Below are 24,958 nucleotides of genomic sequence, written 5' to 3' on the forward strand. Positions count from 1 at the left end.
GAACGTACCTGTGAAGACTAAGGTAAAAAAGGCATTGAGTACTACAGCCTTTTCATCATCATCTGTCACTAGATTGCCTGCCCCATTCAGTAAGGGACCCACACTTTCCCTGACCTTCCTCTTGTTGCTGACATACTTGTAGAAACCCTTCTTGTACCCTGTGCATCCCTTGCTAGGTGCAACTCCATTTGCACTTTGGCCTTTCTGATTTCCTCCCTGGATGTCAGAACAATATTCTTATACTCCTCCCTAGTCATCTGTCCAAGCTTCCACTTCTTGTAAGCTTCCTTTTTGCAGTTAAGCTCACCAAAAAGTACTCTGCTAAGCCAAACTGGTTGCCTCCCATAGTTGCTAGTCTTCCTGCATATCGGGATGGCTTGTTCCTGCACCCTTGATAAGGTTTCTTTAAAATACCACCAGCTCTCCTGGACTCCTCTCCCCCTGAGACTGGCCTCCCAGGGGATCCTGCCCATCAATTTCTTGAGGGAGTCAAAGTCTGTTTTTCTGAAGTCCAAGGTCCTTACTCTGCTGCTCTCCTTTCTTCCTTTTGTCAGGATCCTGAACTCAGTCATCTCATGGTCACTGCTGCCCAAGTTGCCATCCAATTCTACATCCCCCACCAATTCTTCCCTGTTTGAGCAGCAGGTCAAGAGCAGCATGGCCCTTAGATTGCCTGTGTGCTGCTACGTTGCTCTCCCAGCAGATGCTGGGGTGATTGAAGTCCCCCATGAGAACCAGGGTCTGTGATTGGGAAACTTCCACTAATTTTCTGAAGAAAGCCTCATCTCAGTTCCCAGCTCTGGTGAGAGATGTGCAGGTGAAAGCCTGATGTGCCCCCTTGACCCCAGGGACCCCCAGGAGAGAGGCCCGTGGTGGGAGGGACATAGCCAGCTGGGACATAGCCAGCTGGGAAGCAGCTGAGTGGAGCCGAGAAGGGTCACATCCTGCCCCGGCTCCTACTTGGCCCAGCCCCACAGGGAGCCGCATGACCGGAGCCTCGTGAACAGGCCACACGAACAGGCATGCTTCTGGGCCCAGTGCACGAGTTAGCGCGGGAGTTTGAGAGGGAGGGCCCGAGGCCCTGTCAGTGCACCCTAGGGAAGGCAGTCCCATCAGCAGCCGGCCTACCAGTGGCACCATGTCGATGGGCACATGCTGCACCCCGAGGATCCCCGAGGGGTCTGTGGCCCCCACCCCAGCACCGCAGAGGTCTCCACCCAGACGGAGCCCACGGTCCTGGCTCCACGCGGACGGAGCCCCTGGCTCTCGGCTGCGGAGGCTGCCTGTCACTTTTTCAGGCTCTGGTGTCCAGGAGCGTGGCCACCTCCCCTTGTGAGGTCTGCTCCCTTTTGGGGTCTCTGGCGCGCCAGCTGGTGGAGCTCCAGGCCGTAGTCCAGAGACTGCCTGCCATCAGGGATGGTAAGCGGGAGATCGACTCCTACTGCCAGGTCCTCCTCCCTCAGGAGATGGAGGGTAGACCACGGTCACCTTCCAGGATAAGGAAGGACTCAGGGACCACCATTACTGTCCAGCCACGGGGCTGGACCAAGGTGGTTAAGGGCCCCAAGGCCCGCCACACCAAGGCCCCTGCCCCGCTGGAGCTTTGCAACAGGTACAAACCTCTTGCAGCCCCAGCAGAGCCTGCTGAGTTGCCAGCTCCCTCAGGCAACACAGACAACACTGTAGCTACTGCCCCTGCTCTCCCTAAGACAAAACACAAAGTGTTTGACATGGGGGACTCCATCCTGAGGGGGACTGAGGGGGCAATCTGCCACCCCGACCCCTTAGCCCAGGAAGTCTGCTGCTTCCTGGGAGCCCAAATCCGAGACATTGCGGAGAAGATCCCTAAGCTCTTCCGGCCCACTGACCACTACCCTATGCTCCTCATCTATGTGGGCACCAGTGACACGGCTCGGAGCACTCCCAGCTTGGTCATGAAGCGCTACAGGGATTTGGGAGCGGGGCTTAAGGGGTTCGAGACGCAGGTGGTGTTTTCCTCGATTCTCCCAGTTTCGGGCTATGGGCTGAGGAGGGAGAAGAGGTAGTGTACCAAAGACTCTGGCACTGGTGTCATCAGGAAGGCTTTGGCTTCCATGAACACAGCCTGCTCTTTGGCGAGAGAGGCAGTGAACTGCTGGGAAGGGATGGCCTCCACCTCTCTCCCCTGGGGAGGAGGCTCTTCTCAGCCAGACTGGCTGACCTGCTCTACTGGGCTTTAAACTAAGCCTGCCGGGGATGCAGGGACTACCATCACTGCTGGCCCGCTGAGCAATCCTTGCAAAGCCAGCAGGTCAAGGCACTTAAGGGAGCCCACCCCTGCCCCAGCCCTGGAACGATCTGTGGGCAAGGCAAGGGCCCCCAACGGGACACTTGCCTGCCTGTACACAAATGCCAGGAGCTTGGGGAATAAACAGGAAGAACTTGTCCTCCTGCTTAACACAAATAATTACCATGTCATAGGGATAACAGAGACCTGGTGGGACTCCACCCATGACTGGGCCACTGATATATATGGCTATACCCTGTACAGGAGGGATCAAGTGGACAAAAGGGGCAGGGGTGTAGCTCTCTATGTCAAGGAGAGCTACGCATCCCTGTAAGCTGACATTGGCACCCAGGGTGGACAACTGGAGACCCTCTGAGTTAAAATCCATGGGGAACATGGCACAGGGGACACAATGGTGGGAGTCTACTGCAGACCCCCTACCCAGGATCAAGAGCTTGACCAGGAGTTCGCCTGGGAACTGGCTGAGGCTGCGCGCTTCTGCTGTATGGCTGTCATGGGAGACTTCAACTACCCAGACATCTCGTGGGAAGAGCGCTCAGCCAAATCCGAACAGTCACAAAGCTTTCTCTCATGCGTGGATGAGCTCTATCTGACGCAAGAAGTCTACGGGCTGACGAGAGGTAAAGTGCTGCTTGACCTGGTACTGGCAACCAGGGACAACCTAATTAGCAACCTAACGACTGAAGGGAAGCTGGGTGACAGTGACCATGAACTGATCACCTTCACCATCTGCTGTAAAGCTGGCAAGTCAGTCAGTAATACAGAAGTCCTTGACTTCAGGAAAGCTGACTTTGACAAGCTCAGGAGGCTTGTCAGTGAAGCCCTAAGGGACCACGACCCAAAGGGGAGGGGAATTCAGGACGAGTGGTTGCTCCTCAAGTGAGCAATCCTGGATGCACAAGCAAAGCCTATTCCGTCTTGGAGGAAAGGCAGCAAAAGGGCACAGCAGCCCCCTTGGCTCTGCAGGGAACTAGCCGACCTCCTGCATCTAAAGACCTACAAAGGGAGGAAAGACCTACAAAGGGTGGAGGACTTGATCCACCTCCAAGGAGGAATACTCTGCACTGGTCTGGACCTCCAGGTAGCAAACCAGAAAAGCCAAGGCTGCGGCTGAACTCCAACTAGCTACAAGTATCAAGGACAATAAAAAGTCCTTTTTTAGATATGTGGGGAGCCGGAGGAAAAGCAAAGGCAACACTGGACCCCTGCTAAACCAAATGGGACAACTGAGAACTGACGCCGAGAAAAAAGGCAACTTGCTAAATGGGTACTTTGTGTTGGTTTTTCACCAGTCCCATGGGATGCCTCTGCCCGTTACAGGATGGGAAGGCCCAGGTGAGGGTGATTCCTTACCCTCCATCAATGCTGACCTTGTGAAGGAACACCTTGAGAGGCTGGATACCTTCCAGTCAGCTGGCCCTGACAGCACACCCCAGGGTACTCAAGGAGCTGGCTAGCATCATAGCTTAGCCCTTGGCACAGATCTTCGAGAACTGGCGGTCTGCTGAAGTGCCTGAGGACTGGAAGAAGGCCAATGTGGTGCCTATCTTCGAGAAAGGGAGGAAAGTGGATCAGGCAAACTACAGGCCCATCAGCCTGACCTCTGTCCCGGGGAAGGTCTTAGAAAAGATCATCAAAGAGACCATCCTTAACAGACTGATGGCAACATCCTGAGGGTTGGCCAGCACGGGTTTGTTGCAGGTAGGTCTTGCTTGACCAATCTTATTTCCTATTACAACCAGGTGACTTATCACCTGGACAAGGGAGAGGAGATTGATGTTATATATCTTGACATTAAAAAAGCCTTTGATCTGGTATTCCATGATCACCTCTTAGCAAAACTGGCTAACTGTGGCCTTGGCCTCACCATGATCCACTGGCTGGGGAATTGGCTCCATGGTAGGACCCAGAGGGTGGTGGTTGATGGAAGTCAATTGCTGTGGTGCACTGTGACCAGTGGGATCCCTCAAGGTTCTGTTCTTGAGTCTACACTTTTCAACATCTTCATTAATGATATGGACATTGGTATCAGAAGCAGACTGGCCAAGTTCACCGACGACACCAAACTTTGTGGTAAAGCGTCCACACCTGAGGACAGGAGGGTGATCCAGGCTGACCTTGACAGGCTCAGGAAATGGGTGGATGAGAACCTGATGGTGTTTAACACCGAAAAATGCAAGGTTCTCCACCTTGGGAAGAAAAACCTGCAGCATCCTTATAAGTTTGGCAGTGCTACGCTGGCTAGCAGTATGGACGAAAGGGACTTGGGGGTCACAATTAACCACAAGATGAACATGAGCCATCAATGTGATGCTGCAGCTAGTAAAGCGAGCAAAATGCTGGCTTGCATCCACAGATGCTTCTCAAGCAAATCCCAGGATGTCATTCTCCCATTGCACTTGGCCTTGGTGAGGCCGCAGCTGGAGTACTGCATCCAGTTTTGGGCTCCACAATTCAAAAAGGATGTGGAGAAGCTTGAGAGAGCGCAGAGGAGACCCATGCGCATGATCAGAGGTCAGGAAACAGACCTTATGATGTGAGGCTGAGATCCATGGGACTCTTCAGCCTGGAAAAGCACAGGCTCAGGGGTGATCTGGTGGCCACCTATGAGTTTATCAGGGGTGCTCACCAGGATCTGGGGGAACGTCTGTTCACCAGAGCGCCCCAAGGGATGACAAGATCGAATGATCACAAACTCCTCCATGACTGTTTCAGGCTGGACATAAGGAAGAACTCCTTTACTGTCCGAGTCCCCAAGATTTAGAACAGACTGCCACCGGAGATGATTCAAGCACCTACTTTGAATGCCTTCAAGAGACATTTGGATGTTTATCTTGCTGGGATCCTATGACCCCTGCTGACTTCCTGCCCTAGGGAAGGGGGCTGGACTGGATGATCTTCCAAGATGCCTTCCAGCCCTAATGTCTATGAAATCTACCTCATCCTCTGGTCTGGTGGTCTATAGCACACACCCAGCACGGCATCACCCTTGTTGCTTTCCTCTCTAACCTTAACCCAGAGACTTTCCAGACGCCTGTCTCCAGTTTCATACTGCAGCCTTGAGCAATCATACAGCTCTTTTACATACAGTGCAACTCTCCTCCTCTTCTCCCCTCTCTGTCCTTCCTGAACAGTTTATACCCATCCATGACATTGGAGTCAGAAGCAGACTGGCCAAGTTCGCCGATGACACCAAATTTTGGGGCATAGCATCCACACCAGAAGACAGGAGGGCAATCCAGACTGACCTGGACAGGCTCAGCAAATGGGCGGACAAGAACCTGATGGTGTTTAACACTGAAAAATGCAAGGTTCTCTACCTTGGGAGGAAAAACCTGCAGTATGACCACCTGTATGTGGGGGAACGTTTGTTCACCAGAGCGCCCCAAGAGATGACAAGGTTGAACGGTTACAAACTACTGCAAGACCAATTCAGGCTGGACATAAGGAAGAATTTCTTTACTGTCCGAGCCCCCAAGGTATGGAATAGCTTGCCATTGGAGATGGTTCAAGCACCTACATTGAACACCTTCAAGAGTAAATTGGATGCTTATCTTGCTGGGATCCTATGACCCCAGCTGACTTCCTGCCCTTTGGGCAGGGGGCTGGACTCGATGATCTTCCGAGGTCCCTTGCAGCCCTAATGTCTATGAAATCTATGACAGTGCTCCAGCCATGCAAGCTCCCACCAAGTCTCTGTTATTCCAGGCACATCATAGTTCCTTGACTGTGTGAAGACTTCCAATTCTTCCTGTTTGTTTCCCAGGCTCCGTGCATTCATGTACAGACACCTGAGGTAACTAGCCAGTTGCTCTACTTTCTCAGGAACATGGGAATGCCTCCCTTGTTACCCCTCCTCCTTGTGTTTCCTCTATGTCTCCTGCTTCCCCCCTTACCTCAGGGCTTTGGTCTCCATCCCCCCAGAGAACCTAGCTTAAAGCCATCCTCACTAGGTTAGCAAGCCTGTCTGCGAAGATGCTCTTCCTTCTCTCCGTCAGGTGGATCCCATCTCTTCCTAGCAATTCATCTTCTTGGAACAACATCCCGTGGTCGAAGAAGCTGAATCTCTGCTGACGACACCACCTGCACAAGCATGCATTGATCTGCAGGATGCACCTGCTCTTGCCTGGGCCCTTCCCTTTGACCGGAAAGATCGAGAACGCTACCTCTGCCCCTGTCCCCTTCACCCTTGCACCCAGAGTCCTGTAGTCACTCTTGATTTGCTCAGGGTCATCCCTGGCAGTATCATTGGTGCCCACATTGATGAGCAGCATGGGGTAGTATAGTCAGAGGGTTGGACGAGTCTCAGTAATCCTTCTGTGACATCTTGGATCCAGGCTTGGGACAAGCAGACCTCCCGGGACAACAGGTCAGACCAGCAGATGGATCCCTCCATCCCCAGCAGAAGGGAGCCTCCAACCACTACTACACATCGATTTGATGGCAAAAAGAGGAATTTCCTCAGGGGTTAGCAGTAAGAAAGGAATGATAAATTTAGTTTAGTAAAAGAAGATGCCAGTCCTAGGACTACTAATGAGTGGTCATAGCAGTGCCAACAACCTATGTATAGGGATCTGTCCTTTGTTCCTGAAGTGAGGACATTGCTGTGGTGCAAACTGTTTGTGGCGAAAAAGGAGGGCATTTCACCATCCCTGCTGGAGGGACAGTGAGATGCCCTAGTAGGAAGGGTGCCTATTTATGGAGAGGAGAAATGGTAAACAGCCTAGCAGGAAACCAGATAGAAGCACTTTAATAGTCTGAGAGAGTGGCTTGCATGCTTCTCCCTGCAGAGAAGAGGTTCAGATCTATCTTTCTTCAGGAACAGAGAGATGATAGTAATGGCCACAGACTCGAGATAAGCTAAAGGCACAGAGCAGCAGAAAATAGAATAGTAATGCTATGGTTAGGCAAATCTGAGAGCAAAACCCTTCTTATCTGCTGGAACAATCATCTGAAATAGGGCTGGGAAGGACCTTGAGAAACCATGTCTTGTTCAAATGTAGAACAAGATGTTCAGATGTAGAATCATCTCTGTCTAACTAATGCCAGATAAATGTTTGATATTCCAGTCTCTCTACATATTTGTTCCAGTGTTTAAACCACCCTGAGAATTAAGACATTCTTTCTAGTATCTAACTTGGTTGAGTTAGAGCATTACCTAATGCAGCTGTGTGAAGACATTTTGACATCTCACCACTGTCTAAGAGTGGATGGGAATAACTCTGAGTGTTTAGAAATTACAGATGATGGAGACCTTTCAAACTACATCTGGTCCAGGGAACAAATGCATGTCCTTATGGGACCAGTCTCTGAATTTGCTGCAGCTTAGTGTTGGCCTGCTTACCTCTAGCATCTGCAAATACAGCATTTGTTTGGGAAAGAAGGTGCTGCTACCCTTCAAAATTCAGTCTAATTTGACACGCTGTTGAGTGTTTTTTGAGGTGGGGATGTATGTATGATAACTTCTGTGTAATATTTACTGAAATTCACACTACTGTGTCTCTTCCTCATTGGCAGGGCTGGTGGTTACATGGAAGAGAACAGTCCTGTTAAAGCTATTCAGCAATACAGCCCTGCTCACACTGATGCGGTTACTTCTGTGGCTGCTCTGAAATCAGATCTGTGTGTGTCAGGAGGAAAGGATAAGGTGGGGAGCACATCAACATCCTCAGAGAACAAATAAATACAAATGGATACAAAGGAAGTACAGGGTCAGATCTCTAATCCAAATTGACCTTATAGATACTACCATGTAGACATCACAACCTAAAATATAAGTATGTTGCTTGTGGAGGCAATCCAGATAGTGAGGGTTTAGGTGCAAGGCTTCCTGTATAGTGAATTGGATGTATGTGTCTCCTGAGGGGGTCCAGGTCTCATAGGAATTCAGCAGGAAATGCTATGTGCAGGGGTATGTGTCAGCACCTGCTCCTCCTCAGGGTTTAGGCATCTGATTCAGGGCTGCAAAGGAGCCACTTGTGCCATCAGAATCTGGACTGCTCAGGACATGTCTACACATGATATTAATGTGACACAATAAACTCTGGCACAGTTTGCACCAGAGTTTATTGCTCCCACATGCAGTGTTTGCACATGCACCTGGGACCACAGCACATTGAGCCAGGGAGGAGCAGCTCTGGCTGGCAGGGGACCCGGTGGTCAGCCTGCTAGCCTGGGTCTGCTCCAACCCAGCTCAACATGCTGAAGAGAAGCTGGCTGGGGCACAAGAGTGCTAAAGTGTGGGGCTGGTCAGCAGGCAGCCCTCACACTGAAGCACCCTCGTGCCCCAGCCAGCCCCATCACTGTCTACATGTGCATTTCTCTGCATGTAACTACTCCACTGTAGGATAGTACTTGTGTCAGGCAGTACTGTCCTACAGTAGAGTTAATTAATTTACTAAAGCCTAATAGTGCCACATGCATAGATGGTGATGCTTTACTGCAGAGGTAATTAGTCAGCACCCTCAGAGAAGAAACCCCTGCCTGAACCATAACACCAGTCTAGCAACATCAGATTTTGGTAGATAGTGCAGCACTTTGTGTTCACTCTTGAATATGGGTGGAAGTCCACTTTTTGCCCAGTAGCCTGGTGGTTAGCACACTTGTTCCACATCCTCCACTTCTCACACTGCCTCTTGGCTTGGGCACCTGGGACTTTCTACAACTCAGACATGCAGTCTCTTATTAAAAACTGTCTAACTAGAGAAAGCCCACATACATGAAGCTACATAGATAAAACCCAAACTGGTGGTATAGGAGACAGACAGGGGGTGGGCAAAGGTCATGAATGAGGAGTCAACAACAGTCTTCCAAAAAAAACTCCAGTCTTAGTGAGAGAATATCACAAGCTATTTCTTAAAAAGGAGGAGAGAAGGACACTACTCCCAAGGGTTGAGAAGGCAATCCTGTTAGAAACGCAATGCTAAAATCACACAAATGCAGGTGACATGAATTGGCATTCCAGCTTTTGGATCCTATTGCATTTTTTCTTGATTTGAAGAAGTTTAGAAGACTATTCAAAATCAAGCCTGGCTTTATTGTTCTCATAGACAAGTAGTGCTTTTCTGTATCTTTTAATATCAAGGTAAAATTTGATGGAGTGGTAGATTCTCTGGCAATTTTCAGGTCATAGTTGGATACCTTCCTGAAAGACATTTTAGTCAAATACAAGTTATTTGGCTCAATACAGGGTAATTGGGGGAATTTTATAGTTTTTGTCATACAGAAGGTCAGATTAGATGATCTCATTGCTTCTTTGTCCTTAAAAATCAATACACCTTGATGTGTTTTATACTGTAAAAGAAAAGCTTCTGAGAAGGGATCTAAAAATCACTGTTGTATTTCAAGACCAAAAGAATAATTTATTACCTGAGGCTTGGAACCAAGGCTGTATGCTTTGATATTTCTGGTCTGTTGCTGAGGCTTGTCTTGCTTTATTGACAGTTTATATTGTCACTGCAACCCTAAGGTATAAATCCAGCTTCAAGGAAATGTCGCTTGGGTGTATTTTGGTCTAGAAAATTCCCTTATTTCAACAGATATGTACATTTTCAAACTACCACTGCTATTTTTTCCTGGTTCTTTGAGCACATCCTTCCTTAGTGCACTTTATCAATAGGCCTAATCTCTTTGTTAGAAAAAGCTATTTGCCTGAAAGAAACCAGAGCTATTTTAACTTGCAGACCAGTGTGAATAGCTTCAGTTACTACACAACTTTGTCTATGCTGAATTAATCTAAATGGTTCTTTCTGTAGACTGTCGTCATATACAACTGGAGATCAGGAGCTGTGTTGAAGAGGTTCCTTGGACATGAACGTGAGGTGACCAAGGTACATAGCAGACTTAACAGGTGAAGCACAAGTCTTATGTTACTACTGGAATCTCTAACATCTGTCAGAGACTGAGGAATCAAGAGATACTTGTGGTGGTTCATCATCCCCAGCAGGCATGACTTTCCTCAGGCAGAAAGAAAGATGTGGAGAGTCCTTGGGGCTAGATGCTTAGTTTTCAATAATCCCTGACTGATGATTTTGAGACCCTGTAGTTTATTTGTAGAAGTGCTGAGTGCTCACAGCTGCAGCTGAAGTCAGTGGGAGCTGTGCTTTAAACATAAGTGAAGCCCAGTTCATTATAAGTACTCTGTAAAATGCTGGTCCTAGAATACCAAATTGAACACCAAAAATTAATGGATATTTTTACAGTAATTTCTTAGTGCCTCTGGTCCCCACCTATAGAATAAGGATGATATTGCCCATTCCCTTCTTTAAGGGGTGCTAAAGATGAATTGTTAATTAATTACATCATGGATTCCACAGAAGTGTTCCCGTTTGGGACCACCATTCTTTGCACGGTCTCTCTGACTACTCCTTAAAACCAGTCCAGGCATAGCTTCCAATGGAGGTGGGCCCATGGCTCATTGGACTGAGGCCAGACCTTAGATCACACAATCCTTCCTTGTCTCTAGGGCCTCATCAGTGAGCTTCAACTGGCTAGCTCCTTATAAGGACCCTCCTGCAGGAAGGGAAGGAGGGCAACTTGAAGTGAAATGCAGCACAGCAGGCAGCCTTTCTCAAAGAAGACCGTATTTATTGGCTAACTGAGTCCTGGTGTCACAATGACTATGCTATGCCTAAATAGAGCCCCTGTCAGCAGGAAGAATTGGCCTTTGGAGCTGTGTCCTTTTTGGTTCATGACATCTTTCTGTGTCCCAGAATCCAAGTTGTGACTCCCTTTTTAAGCCAGTTTCTCATGCCCGACTTCTTTGATCTGCTTCCTAGGCACTAGTCCTTGAAGGGTATCACCAGTCATTACCACTTACACTGAATGGCTCATCTTCTTCCTTAGGAAGAATTCCTGATGGCCCACTATTAGCCACAGCCATTAGTAAAGAAGCCAACATTTCACCTTCTTCCCACCCTCTCCTAGTCCAGGTTGAAAGTTAACCCATTCCTTCCCAGCACATAACAGCATTCAGTCAAGTCAGGAAAATGGAAGCATGCACAGATATGATAGAAAGCTTACAAAAGAATTTCACATCCTGTCACAAAGTATGTTCCATGAGCATCATGGAACAGCCAATAATAAATTAGTCTTAAGAGTAAGGTTTGATGTGTGTAGTAAATAAGGTATAGAGGCCATGCATTGAACAGTGAGGAGAAAACAAGACCTTCATAACTGCATCTGAATTGAACATCCGTGCACTGAATGATGCAGGGTCTCGTGGCAAAGTGGCCTGTGATTGTGTTATATATCCTCATGCTTATGCAGAAGGAGGCTACACTTTGGGGTTGCTATTGGCCAGAGCACCCAGCAAGTTTGGTTCATGGAAATGCAGTCATAGCCCAGAGTCTTTGGTGCATAACCTGAGCTTTGCGATGAGCATATAGCTGCAGTGGAATTTCCAGCTCTGGTACTATTGCAGACTTGCTGTGCTTATCTTGCCATGAAGTTTGCCTGATCAAATAATCAAAACCTTCTTTTCCACACTGTTCTGTGTAGGTTGCCTGTGTCTTTGAATCAAACAGATTCTTCAGTGCATCCCGTGACAAGACAGTCATGATGTGGGAATTGTCTGGGAACTCAGGGCCAAGCCAACACTTCCCAGGACATGACTTGGTTGTAACTGGACTAGTTGTGAGCCCAGGTGGGGAAAAGCTGCCTCCTGTTTCCAGTGATTATCCAAATTTTGCTTTTGCCCTCCTTTTTTACATAAGCTCATTGTGATTGTAGATGCTTCACAGCTATGCACAGGCTCCCGAGATAACACCATTTGCAAATGGGACATAGAGACCGGGGAGTGCCTGTGCAGAACTGCCATCTCCAGGAATCTGGTAAGAGTCCTGAGCATAGTTCATCCCCAGACTGCAGCTATCTTCCCACTGGCTCATGATGCATGTAAAACTACGCAAAGAGGAAGCTATTTATACTGCTAGTCTAGCATTATATAAACCTGAGTTGCCCAGTTTTCCTTTGAAGTACCTGGAGACCAGGCCTCCTGGAAGGCTAGCCTTGTTCCCAAAAGAGACAAGAAGCTCCAGCTGCATAAAGCCTCTGAAAGATGCATTTAATTTCGACAAAGGTCCAAACTCAGGATCTCTAGGCTGGCCAAAGCTGAAACAGCTGGGAGTAGTTACCAAAGAATGGCCCTCCAGAGGCCGTTGTGGGTGGAGTTGCTGGGTCCATGTCACCAAATACCCAATTTGTATGACCTGGGCTTGTTTGAAGGCTGTCTGTTCAATAAGGCTAGCAGATAAGTGAGCACAGAGGCTGTATTTCTGTCATCTCTGCCCTTCCAGTAATGAGTGGGGCACAGTGCCCAAGCCCATGAGACATCTGTTCTGTGTGCATTGCAGTCTCACTCCCCAATGCTTTGGGTCTGGCCACTCCTACCAGCCTCAAATTCTCTTTGGAAAACCCTGTATTGCAATTGTAACAGAATTGTTGGCTGAAGGACAGAGGCTGCAGTTTTAGAGAACACTGGGTGCATCTATATGTGTGCTTTAATAAGCAGTAGTTTATTTTACTGTGTATTAAAGCATCACAGCAAGAACAGTGCTAATATGTTAATGTACAGTAGACTTAGTCTATTGCACATTAAGTGTCACTAAAAAGGCATTTACTTTTGCTACTGTGCATTAGGGTAGTCTAATGCGCCTTTATATAGCGCCTCATATTCGAAGTACTAAACTTAATGTGCAGTAGCAAAAGTGCATTAAGGAACATGTAGATGTGCCCACTGGGTCAAAAGCAGTCTAGAGTAAGTAGATGTTACACATACAGGAGAATCTGGACCAAATTCAAATGTCAAAAATCATGAGCAAACTGAAAATGGCCTGGGTATCCCAGACAATAAGAAGGGTCCCTACCCCATAATGCTAAGTAGACAGTGCAGAATAGGAGGAGAGAGAGGATATTATGCTCTTTCAGTGTAATCCTAGCCCATTTGCACAACTCTTCCTATCAGCCTCTTCCAGCATATGTGAAATCCATGCATGTACACACTTCTTTAATACTCCATTACCTATCTTCTCCCAGCCTTAAACTCTTGTTTGATCTGCTTTAATAAAGATCCTTTCCCTCCCAGCACTTTCCCAATCTCCTAATAGCCTACAGGCACTGCACCTACAAGCACCCCTGTCCCAAGCAAAGGAGCTGCACTGTTGGGTCCAGAGAAACCTTTGTCCAGCCCTCTTTGCTCTAGACAAGATCACTCAGAACTGGACTAGAGTGGGGCACTATCACAGTACATTTGTGGGCAGGCATCAGTTTGGGCTTTGTGCATGGGCAGGTTTCTAATTGTTCTTCCCCTTTCACAGGTAACACACCTGTGCTGGGTTCCTAGAGAACCTTACTTCATCCAGACATCAGAGGATAAATTGATAAGGTAAATCCTATCAGTGGTGATCAGTGGCAGATCTGTTGTTAATTAGACCTTTTGGTGGGATGGTAGCTGCTGGTGGCCTGAAGCTGTGAGACCTCTCATTTGTGCTCAGCTGTCTAGGTAGTTCCATGCCTCTCTGCCATGCACCATGACTATCTTTGGGGCCTTTCTACCTCTTTCAAGGGACAGCATTCCCAAGGCTTTCTTCCTTATACCTGCTCCCTTGCAGGACAGGGCAGCACTGTCCTTGGCTAGTCTCACAGCCATATTGAGGGGACACTTGCATATTTATTCTGTCATTAACACTGAAAATGGGAAGATGAAGAACTTCCTATTTGGAAGCTACATTACAAACTAAAGAGGAAGTGGCCTTGCAAGTCCTTTCCAAGTGGCTGTGATGTAACCTCCCTTATAAGCCTAATTACATCAAGGGGGCAGTGGAGGGAGGCAGCAATAGATGGCAGAAGGGGAAAGGGACTGAACAAAAGCTGTAGGTCAAAGTGAGCAGGAAAGGCTGTTGTGGTTGTTTAATGTTGCATCAGCACCTGCTAGGGGATCTAGCTGAGATGGGGGCTTGCTGTGCTAAACACTACAAATCAGTCTACAATAAGTGGCAGCCTCACCCCAAAGAGCCTGCAGTCTTGGAGACTAGAGCTGAAGGGAGGAAATGACTGTCACTTGGGAGGAAGGAAGAGGACCTCTAGTTCACATCTAAGGGGCACCACAAATCATCAGACTCAGCCAGAGCAAAGGCCAAGAGTGGAAGAGTCTAGGAAACCCAAGGTAGAGGAGTGGACAGAAGAGGCCAGGCTAACAGTGTGGAGGGATCGGGTGCTTCATATCACCACAGTGATGCATCAAATTAGACCTTTCTTGTTCTTTTCAGATTCTGCCTCAGGAACTGGCCAGGTTTTTAACTGTGTCATTAACTTGGCTTTCCTTGTTCTTGTTATTCCTTCCAGAATGTGGGATAGTCGGAAACTGCAGGTGGCACACACCTTCCCTGGAAAGCAGCATATTCAGACCTACTGTGATGTGAGCCAAGACGGGCAATACTGCATCAGCAGCAGTAATGGCTTTGCTGGGGAGGGTTGTGAAGCAACGGTGAGTTTGCTAGCTGAACAGCACAGTGCTGCTTGCCCTCTTCCTTTTAAAAACACAGGTGGCACAGCTGGCTGGCAGCAGGGTTCACAGTGTTCACATCATCATACTAGGACCTATACTGCCAGGTAGAACAGCTTTCACATTGCATTAGCTTCCACATTGGCGTTACCTGCTAAGACCTGCTGTCCAGGTCTCTCTACTTTTTTTACATCTCTTCCTTCTTTTGGAATAAGAAGTACTCTGCCTTTATCTCAGTTTCATCTTAGTTCTAGAACAAATACGAAGTGCTTAGCAGGAAGCACACCAGACAGGTTACTTCCTATCGGACTTTGCAATCTAAAGACCCAGTCCTGCAAAATGTAAACATATGTATAACTCCCTGCTCATGAGTGCTCTCGGGGGCTTTGTCAGAATTTCTCAGGGCAGACATCTATAAACACTGACAGGACAGACAGCCTTCACAGGGGGCCCAATGAGGAAGAGAGAAGGAAAAACACAAATGAGATATGTGAGCATCTGGCTGTGAGTGCTTGCTGCATCAAATACGGTAGAAGTCCATAACCCCTATCTAAATTGATAATTATTTTGTGAAAAGAAAAGTCATCCCCTTAGACACTGAAGTTCTTCTAAGGAGAAGCTCTAGATTCTAGAGTCTAGAACCAAATTTTGATCCCTGTTTAAGGGTGTGGCAAAATCACTGTTGCATTCATTTGATCCAGGATCTGGCTGTACTGTCTCATGACTGCTCAGAGTTCATGGGAATTGTGTGGCTAAGTACTTGTACCTTGGGCGTGTGGAATTTGCCATTTAGAGTCATCTTGAGCAGGGAATGAGAGAGAAAGCCAGCAACCCTACAAATCAGGGACTGAGAAATGAGATGGATATATGTGATGCTGTGTGCCAAACATTGAAGAGGATGGGAAAGCAGAGCAACAAGCTGAAACTTCTCTGTGATAATTTCTGACTACAGGGGCAGATTTGGGATGGCAAGAAGATTGTTTAACAATGTAGCAATGTGTTTTTCTTTATAAAGCCCCCTATTTTGTTATTAAATAATTATCATAATAGCTGTGGAGCAGCTGGAGGCTGGAATACTTTGTGTCCCTTCCCTTGCAGCTCTGGGACCTTCGACAGACTAAAAACCGAGTATGTGAATACAAGGGGCATTTCCAAACCATTGCATCATGCATCTTCCTTCCAAAGGGTCTGGGTCTGACCCCAGTCATTGCTACTTCCTCACATGACTGCATGGTGAAGATCTGGAACCAGGATACTGCAGGTGACTTGCAGGGAATTACATGTTGTGTGAATGTAACCACAGGATCTTCAAACTTCCTTTCTTATTTCTTTATCTCTGAAGGATGGGGATGGGCTATTGAACCTTGAATTGACATGCAGCCTGTGTAGGTTGTGACTGGAATAAGCTTACCAAATAGCTATGTTGGATACCCTGGTGGACTCAATTTAGTTTCTGTATCACAAATATATAAAGCCCTTTCAAGTTTGTCACATTGCAGCAGACTTCTATCCTGTTTAAATTGACAGGACATTATTAAGGGTGAAGTTCTTTGGATGTGACCAAGTTCAGCAGCAAGGGGGCAGGTAGGGGTGAAATAACAGCTATGGGGAAGTTCCAGGGAATCCAGCTCTAGAGAGCTGTGATTCCACTTTGGGACCTGCTGGGCTTTGTGATCAAATGCTCACTGGGTGCATCTACATGTGACGCAACTTCTTGCCTCAGTTGTCCATATACTATGCATTGGTCATTTATCCAACAGCTGTAGCAACACACTATGGCGACATAGCATTGGGAGTCAAACCACAACAATGCTGCAGCTCCATTGCCATAGCAATGTGCTCCATCACTATAGCGCATTGCTACAGTGATGTTGCAGCTAAAAATAAACATGCACCACCGGCATGTTCTTTTTAGGAAGCACTAAGTGATGGCGCAGTAACAATGAGGCCATAGAGGCATGTGTAGACACGCCCACTGTCAACATGATGGATGATCTCATGTAGTTCCTCAGTTGGGAATTAAAGGCATTGTGGGGTTAATCCCCACCAAACACACAGGGTACAGTAAAGGTTACGGTCTCTGAGCACAATGAAGAGTACAGGCTTGCCAAGCACTGTTCTGCCGGCAGGCTTGTGTTACAGGGCTGCTTATCTCTCGTTCCAGGTACACAGAGCTGCTTGGGAAACAGATGAAGTTTAGAGTCTGTAACCGTATCCAGTACAAACAATTATCATAGGACACTTTTGTCCATTTAAATGTCTGTCTCTCAAATCAGCACAGTAGGTTACAGTGGTAGGGAAAGGGAAGATTTTCTAATATTCCATAGAAATGTTTTTTCCTCTGTGTTATTCTATACTCGGGTTTTATAACCCAGTCTATGTCTGTCATTCCATGTTGGGATGATCATGATATTGGCAAATCACTTGTTCTTTGGCCAGTTGCCAGAACACCTAGATCAAATTTTAGCTTAATCTAGGTGGAATTAAATTTTCTAAGCCATTTTGAGATTTAAGTAGATGCAGATTCCTGTCAAATGTGCTTCTCCTTTTAACCCAGCATGGAGTTGACAGTGGCCATGTCTACATGAGCAGTGGACTGTGCAGTTGTTACTGTGCAGTCATTTAGTATTTGCATAAGCCAATGCTAAATAACTGCGCAGTAGCCATAGTTTATTGTCCAGTAGCATCCCCACGCTCTTTTTTTTCAGACAGTTCTGCACAGTAGTGTTGCATTACGGTCAGTGCCTACCAATGCTACTGCGCAGTAGCAATAAGGTACTGCACAGGAGCTCATTGCTACTGCACAGTAGTGTCTCATGTAGATGTTCCCAGTGTTACATAAATATTGACATATTATTCTCTGCTGGATAATAAAATCAGTGTCTTCAAAAGAAAAGCAAACAAAATGCTCTATGCAACTCTGGAGAGTGAATCCCTTTGTATTTCATATTTCAGGATCTCAAAGTGCACCTTCAGTGTAACACATCCAATATAAACAAGGGTTTCCAGAGACTCTCTGACTGCTAACAGTTCACCTAAGCATCCCCTGTAGGGAAATCCTAGCAGTGAGAATAACATGAAGCTGAAGCCAACCTAGCAGTCTCCTGGCTATACAGGGCACTCTGAAAGTGCCTATGCCATCTCCCAACCAGAACTCAGTCTGAATCCATAATAAACCACAGTCCATTGCTGCACTAGCTTTGATAATATATAAGCCACTTGTAAAATTGTGTGTTGCTTATTTTTTCTATGGTGGTAGTATCTAGGATATCCCACCATGGACTAGGACTCTACCGTGTTAAGTTGTCTACAAATTCAGAACAAAACAGTGCACTTGATCATGTTCATGTGTTTTGTACATACTGGGTACATCTACATGTGCACTTTACTACAGTGTTGACTAATTAGCTCCTCAGTACAGCATCATCATCTACATGTGTGCTGATATTAGGGCACAGTAAATTAACTCTGCTGTTAGCACTATCCCTGACAGTACTATCTATCTTATGGCAGAGTACTTAACTCTGCTGAAACACACGTGTAGGTGGTGACAGGGGTTGGCTGGGGCACTAGGGTGCTAAAGTGTGGGGGCTGCCTGCCGCCTGGCTCTGCACTTTAGCACCCTCATGCCCCAGCCAGCCTCTTCACCACCCGGTGTTGTCATCCCTGGGCTTCCTGCCAGCTCAGGGCTGCTCCACCCTGACTCAAACTGCTTTGGTCCTGGGGACATGTGCAGACGCTGTGCCCAGGAGCAGCTGACTTCAGCACAAACCTTGCCAGAGTTTATCACATCACCTTAATGGCACGTGTAGATGCACCCACACTGTGAGAATCACTGCCAGGGTCATTGTCATGGCAGGAAGATACTACAAATGCTCCAGAACACACAGGCCTTTAGGTCTTCTCACTCTGTATGGGCTGCAAGTCTCCATATAAAATACATAGATACACCCGGTGCTAGAACCTCCTGAGCTTTGGGAGTAAGCTTGTTCTAATACCCCCAGTACTGGCAGAGCAGTATACTTTCCAGCCTTTGAGAAACAGTAATGCTTTTGTTAATTTAAGTCAAAGGTAGTGGTGATAAAGAAATGAGGAGGAAGTATTCTGGGAATGTTAATTCAGGTTGGCCCCTGGAAAGGCATTAACTCAGTATGTAAGTGATATCAAGAGTAGTTTGTTGTAACATCCATTCGCCTGATTGAGCATGATTGTAGCTGGGATCTGGCTGATTAGAATCCAGTAGCCATGCAGTAATAGGATGGCTGGCTGTGCTTTTCACTGAGATGAATGTCTGGACCGTATCTCTTTGTGTTGGGAACTCCCAGAAAGGAAAATCTAAGCAAAGGAACCAAACAAAACAAGTAATACTCTAGCTTAGTCCCCTCAACAGACAAGTAATGTCATAAACTCTTAAGAAAATAGGGCCTTCAGGAAGTCAGCTAGTCCAACCCCAGCTCAAAATAGGATCATACCTGTCTGAACCATTTCAGACGAGCGTTTATCTAACCTCCTCTTAAAAACTTCCAAGGATGGAAATTCCACAGCCAGGAAGAACTACCTGACTATGGAGAGATAAGGTAGGGTTGGATCTAATCTACTGGACCACTGCATCATTTAAATGTTCAGCTCTTAATGGACACATCTACATGTGCCCCTGACTGCGCAATTGTTACTGCGCAGTCATTTAGTACAAAATGCTAAAGCAAGTACTTAATGACTGTGCAGTAACCACCATTACTGCACAGTCCTGGCAGTGCATGGGTCATTTCCGACTCTACTGCACAGTGCTTTGTTGCTACTGTGCAGTAGCTCAGTGACACAGCTTTTGCCTGCCAATGCTATGTCACCGTAGCAACGAACTACAGCGTCGTAGCTCATTGCTACAGCGACGTAGTGTCTCATGTAGATGCGCCCAGTGTGTGCAGAAGCACATCATTGTATAACTGCATTCTGCTTGTAGAGGGCAACTTAGGAAAAGCTCCTTTGTTTCCTCCAGGTAGCTATTGGTTCTTGTCCTGCTGGTGATGATTAACTTCTGAATGGCAGCAATGAACATCTGAATGCAGGGATGAAGAATTCTGCTAACTGATGACTTCTCTGTTCCCTCTCCAGCCTGCCTGACCACCTTGTGCCTTGAAGGATCTGGACCCCTGGCTTCCCTGGCAGTCTGCGACAGTTCTACTCTCCTCTGTGCCAGCTTTAACTCAGGAATTCACTTACTCAGAATAAATAACGCAAAGGACCTGGAACTCCAAGAAGTGGCCAAATTCTGATTTGCAGAGACCTTCCCTGAAGAAGGCTATGTGGCAGGTCAAAGGCTGGAGACTCCTGCCTGCTTAAGAAGGGTTCTGAGTCACTTCCAAGATTTACTGATCAGTCACCTGTAAGGGGACTTCATTAATTCAGCCCCCAGCAGCGATGATGTAAATCAAATGCAGAAGTGGCAGGACTGGTCAGGTTCAGTTTCTGAGGTGACAATTGCTACATTTTTAAAGCCAAACTGTAGATGCATTTAGGCCAATTTTTAAGTTTAAAAGAGTTTGACTTGCACAAATTACAAGAAAACTACTTGTAAGTCTTGTAAGGTTAGGGAACAAGACACATAAGCTAAGACTGTACTAAAATAAGCTAACTACCTATGTGGAACTCTGTTCCTTAGAAGGAATTTGGCTTTGCCCTCTATGGTGGTATGGACTTGATATCATGTGGAGACACCACTCCTAGCTTCATCCAATTCCTTCGTTCATTTTCCTTTTCTAAGAAATGTACATAAGGGATTACATGAATTCAGTCAGTTAGATAGAAGGAGAAACTACAGTAACGTCTCTCTTACCTAATTGGTTTTAAATCAGCATCTCCATTCTGTACCCCAGGGGCCACACTAGCTTGGAGTCTGGCTCACTACACAATACCTTGAAAGAGTAGAGACTCTGGGGTATGAATACTGTGTACCATACTGACCCTTTGAGGGACAAAAGGACTATTCTGTTACTCTCAGGTTAGAAGCAGAGTGCTGTGCAATGAAGCGGCAAAGCTCTCTGTATAAACCTGGAAACCACCTTTTAGGCTTCAGGATTTGGAATGAACTTCTTGTTTCTGGAGGTATCAGTGACTGACTAAATGAATGAACAATGCAGCATTGAGAAGTGCCAAGGCACTGGGTTAGGAAAGTTCAACCCATTTTTTATTGATCATATTCATTGTACTGTTTAGTGCAGCTAAAGATGGTGCCACAGAAACCTTAGGCTTGAGGAGAATACTTGTGTTGTATGAGCTCGGTGTTATAAGTGTGGCCTCCCTCAGTAGGGAAGAGAAATCTTTGGTGACAGGGACTTCATCCTCTTTCATGGCATGAGGGTCACCCTATAAGAAAAGGTTTCAGAGAGACCCATACCTTCCAGGTAACAGGGATTTGCAGAAAGAGGGCTGTCCAGTGATTACCAGGCTTGCCAGGTACAAGGCAGCCCTTTTTTCCTATATGATACCGAACACCAGAGCCTGACCGTTTTCCCAGTATAATGACAACCAGCTCTCAGAAGTGCTTATGCTGTCCTTTTCCTGGTGGCTTATTCCTGGTGGATTAAAGTGAGGTTCAGAATATTCTCTGGAAAGGAGAACTTAGGCAAATGTTCTGTCATACAGAAGTAGGGCTGGGAGGGACCTCCAGAGGTCACCTAATCCATCCCCCTGCCTGAGGCAGGATCACCCCTGTCCAAACCATCCCATACAAACCATAATCTAAACTCTACATAAGACTACCCTCAACCCTGATGCAACATAGACTTAGCATCCTAACCTGCCACAGGTAAAGCAGGGGAACCATGGCAGCCAATGTCCTGCTGCTATAAAATATACCCAATATACTCTCAAGAGATCCTGGGCAGAAGGCCATCCCCCCTGCTATAGACGAAGGCAAAATCCCCCACAATCCATACCAACCTGACCATGGGTTCAATTCCTTCCTGACCCCAAAGATGGCGATCGGGCTGACTCTGAGCATACAGTCACTGAAATCGCTAGGGGGTTTCTCCATTGTGGCTGCTGCTGCCTCACATGCAGATGACGCTAGGTAGTCAACTGGAATAGATGCAAAGTCTCTGTGTTCACTAACAACAGAAAGATCCTTTGTCTGCTACAGCTCCTGCCATGTTCCTGCCTGACATGGCTGCCAACTAGCTATGAAACTATGGTTAGTGATACCACCCATGTGGGGTGAGACTGTGAACTGTGGTCACTTGGCCAAAAAAGGCTAACTATAGTGGCTGATGACAGGAGAAGGTCTTCCTTCTTTGTGGCATTGGAGGAGGGTACATACCAAATCATGCCACTTTCTGTGCGCTCCTGAGCCCTTGCATCCTCCATCCTGAATAATCCCTTAGAGATGTCCCACCTCCGTATAACCACTTTGTTGGTTTTGTGCCTAGAGGCTCAGTTCTCCAAACAGTTTTGAGCAAGCTTCCAAGAAACCTGGGCTCTCTTATGCGATGGGCAGCCTAACTACAGGGGTTGCCACTAGCTTCCTCCCCTTTCATGACTCCCAGGCCTGGTACCTAAGTAACTTGATGCTTGTGGCCAAGTCTCTGAGCATTGTGCTCTGCAGTGGTCTAATGCAATGGGCATTTCTTTGGCTCACTCCAAGGTAGCTGCTGTTATTAGGTAGAGCTGCTGGCTCTGCTTTGGATTTAGGGCACTTTTCACGTGAGATTATACTTGAGCCAATCTTTTTTTTTTAATTTCCTGTGATGAAAATAGGTGCTTTGTTCATAACGGTTTTGTATGTGTATTTACAAATAATGTGAGAGCATGTCTGTCATCCATGAAATCTGTCCATGGCACTTTTTCTCCTCTCTCTGGTACAAATCTGAGTTAAAATACTCATGCACTTCTGTCTCAGTAACAATTTGACATCTTTTCACTTACAGCACAACTAAAGAGCCTTTTTGAAGGGTACCTCTGACCTGTGTAAAACTATACACCCCCTGGTTCTTTGTGAACAGCCAGATGATACGCCAGGCACGTGCTTCATTTAAGGTTTGCTGGCAGTGCCGCTGGGACTGGGACCCTGTGTCTAGTGTGTCTAATAACCTTAAGAATCCTATCAATACGTCTGCAAGCTGACAGTGATGCAGCAGGGCGGTGTAGAGGAAACAACCCTCATATTTAACATGTGGCAACCCTGCACTGTTTTGGAAGCTGGGGTGTGATCTGGAGGAGGTGTTTGTTATTGGGATGGACAGTGAAGTGTTTCTGGCTTGTAGTGCAGAAAGGCCATATTGGAGACCTAATGTTTGAGGGGCCAATTTCTCTACACATTAATCTGGGAAAAACCAGCACTTCCTTCTGTGTGGTGCAGAGTGGGCAGTGGTTAGCCAAAGCAAAGATGAAACTGAAAAGAAAAGCTCCTCAGAAGTCAGCCTGTTGGGTACAACTCAGTGGGATTTGGGCTTCTCACATCACTGCTAATACCCTACATGATGCACTTTATTCACCAGCCACCCCCAGATTCAGTCTCTATTTAGTGGAAGCTAACACTGGCTACCTGAGATGGAGGGTACAGGCACCTCATACAAATGCTGCCATCTGCACTACTCTACTTTTGACAGGTTAGAGTCTGCATCACGACCATAACATTTCAGCCAAATGTTTCTCCAATAATCTGTACTTTCAGAAAAGGTTTGTAATAATAGTTGCTCTTACTGGCCCTTCAAATGCTCTCCCTTCTTCCCCGATGTTCCTTGCGAGGGTTTGTATCGGCCTTCTTGCAATTACAATGTTCTGTGATCGCCTCGGCCACCACCTCCTCCGCACCCAACTACATATCTCCCACCTGCCTTGCACCCCTCCTGGGCAATGACCTTTGAAACAGTCCTGATGGATGTTAACACTTTTCTTGGTTCTTTCCTCTCTCTCGGTTTATCCCATCAAGTTTCCTTTCATCCTTCCTGCCCAGAGTATCACTCTACTGAAACTCAATACTTTTCCCTGTGGTGTTACCTCTTCTTTCTGTAACATCCTACAACAGGCAGATTTACAGCAGGAGAAAATTGGGGCTACAGAGCAGGAACTTGCAGGGTCAGAGACATTTTCTTCTGTGCCACCTTTTTGGACTCCAACCCAATAGCTACACCGAGTTCACAAGTAGCTGCCTGTGCTTAGTGCCTCTTTCTTGGTCTGACAAGGTTCTTTGGGTGAATCTGATATCTTTTATTAGACCAACTTAAATAGTTGGAAAACAATTATTAAGCAAGCTTTCGGGTTCAAAAACCCTTGGTCAGGTTAAGGAAGTTTCTGCAGGCGGTGTGTGCTCTTCCTGGATGGAATGAAAAGTAAAGAAGCCAGCGGCTGGGCTGATCTGCATACAAGACAGGCAGTCAGTGAAGATGTGGATTGAGGAGTCAATGGGTGAGAGATGGGGTGGGGTGGTATGAATAGTGGTCTTTTATATCTCCTTTGCTTTGGCATCTGCTTCTCTTTGAATTAGATACAAGGGAACATACGATGGGTGGCCAGAAGGACATGTTCTGTCCAGTCATGCACTTGTCTGAAATCTGTTTATATGCTCTGAATTACTATGTATGTTCCACTCAGGTTTAAACTGTCCCCTTCATTTGGTGTAGTTCTTAGGGATGCTGTAGATGTACTACTAAAACCTGTTCTGACACTGGTTTGTAAAAGGAAAAAACTAGCATACTTGGTCTCTGTCTTTCTCTAGATGACTTTAGGGGCATAGTGACACATTCACTTGCAACAGTTGCAAATCATTGGAATGCTGTGATGTATTAAACTTATTATGTTAGATAATCTTCGCCTGAAATGCCATGATGGTACTTGACACGTACTAAACTGCTTAAACATTCATTTGCTTGCATTCTAACTGCACTTAGTAAGTATTAAGTTGAACATGTAACACCCCCCTAGTAGAATATTTCACTGTGTGGTTTCTTGTGATGCTCATTTACATTGCAGTAACAGGTGGTGGGACTCAGATGTGGTGCCTGTTAATCTCCTTTGAACCAATTTAGTTGTTGACTTGTCTGAATGTAACTTACTGAAAGGATCAAGTGGCACTTTTTTGTACTGCAAATACAACTGGAATGTATTTTATAGATGACCTAGTTTATGGCCCACATTATATTCCTAGGCTGGAGCAAATAAAATTGAGCACACAA

General features: G+C 46.6%; 1 protein-coding gene across 3 annotated transcripts in view; it reads left to right on the plus strand.

Annotated features, from left to right (window-relative positions):
- Nucleotides 1–24,958, plus strand: part of WDR31 (WD repeat domain 31) — a 32,609-nt gene extending 7,651 nt beyond the window's left edge. Inside the window, exons 3-10 of one of the 3 annotated variants that reach the window (XM_014602668.3) lie at nt 7,805–7,934; nt 10,042–10,116; nt 11,786–11,930; nt 12,017–12,117; nt 13,603–13,670; nt 14,630–14,771; nt 15,888–16,050; nt 19,902–24,958. In XM_014602668.3, the coding sequence (XP_014458154.2) occupies nt 7,805–7,934; nt 10,042–10,116; nt 11,786–11,930; nt 12,017–12,117; nt 13,603–13,670; nt 14,630–14,771; nt 15,888–16,050; nt 19,902–20,062 (985 nt within the window). In that variant the 3' untranslated portion in view covers nt 20,063–24,958. Of the gene's footprint in view, nt 1–7,804; nt 7,935–10,041; nt 10,137–11,785; nt 11,931–12,016; nt 12,118–13,602; nt 13,671–14,629; nt 14,772–15,887; nt 16,051–19,901 lie in introns of all 3 variants that reach the window. The other 2 variants (XM_019475650.2, XM_019475649.2) reach the window with 2 other exon arrangements.

The sequence above is a fragment of the Alligator mississippiensis genome, chromosome 12 (genome assembly GCF_030867095.1).
Source record: "Alligator mississippiensis isolate rAllMis1 chromosome 12, rAllMis1, whole genome shotgun sequence".
Lineage (NCBI taxonomy): Eukaryota > Metazoa > Chordata > Crocodylia > Alligatoridae > Alligator > Alligator mississippiensis.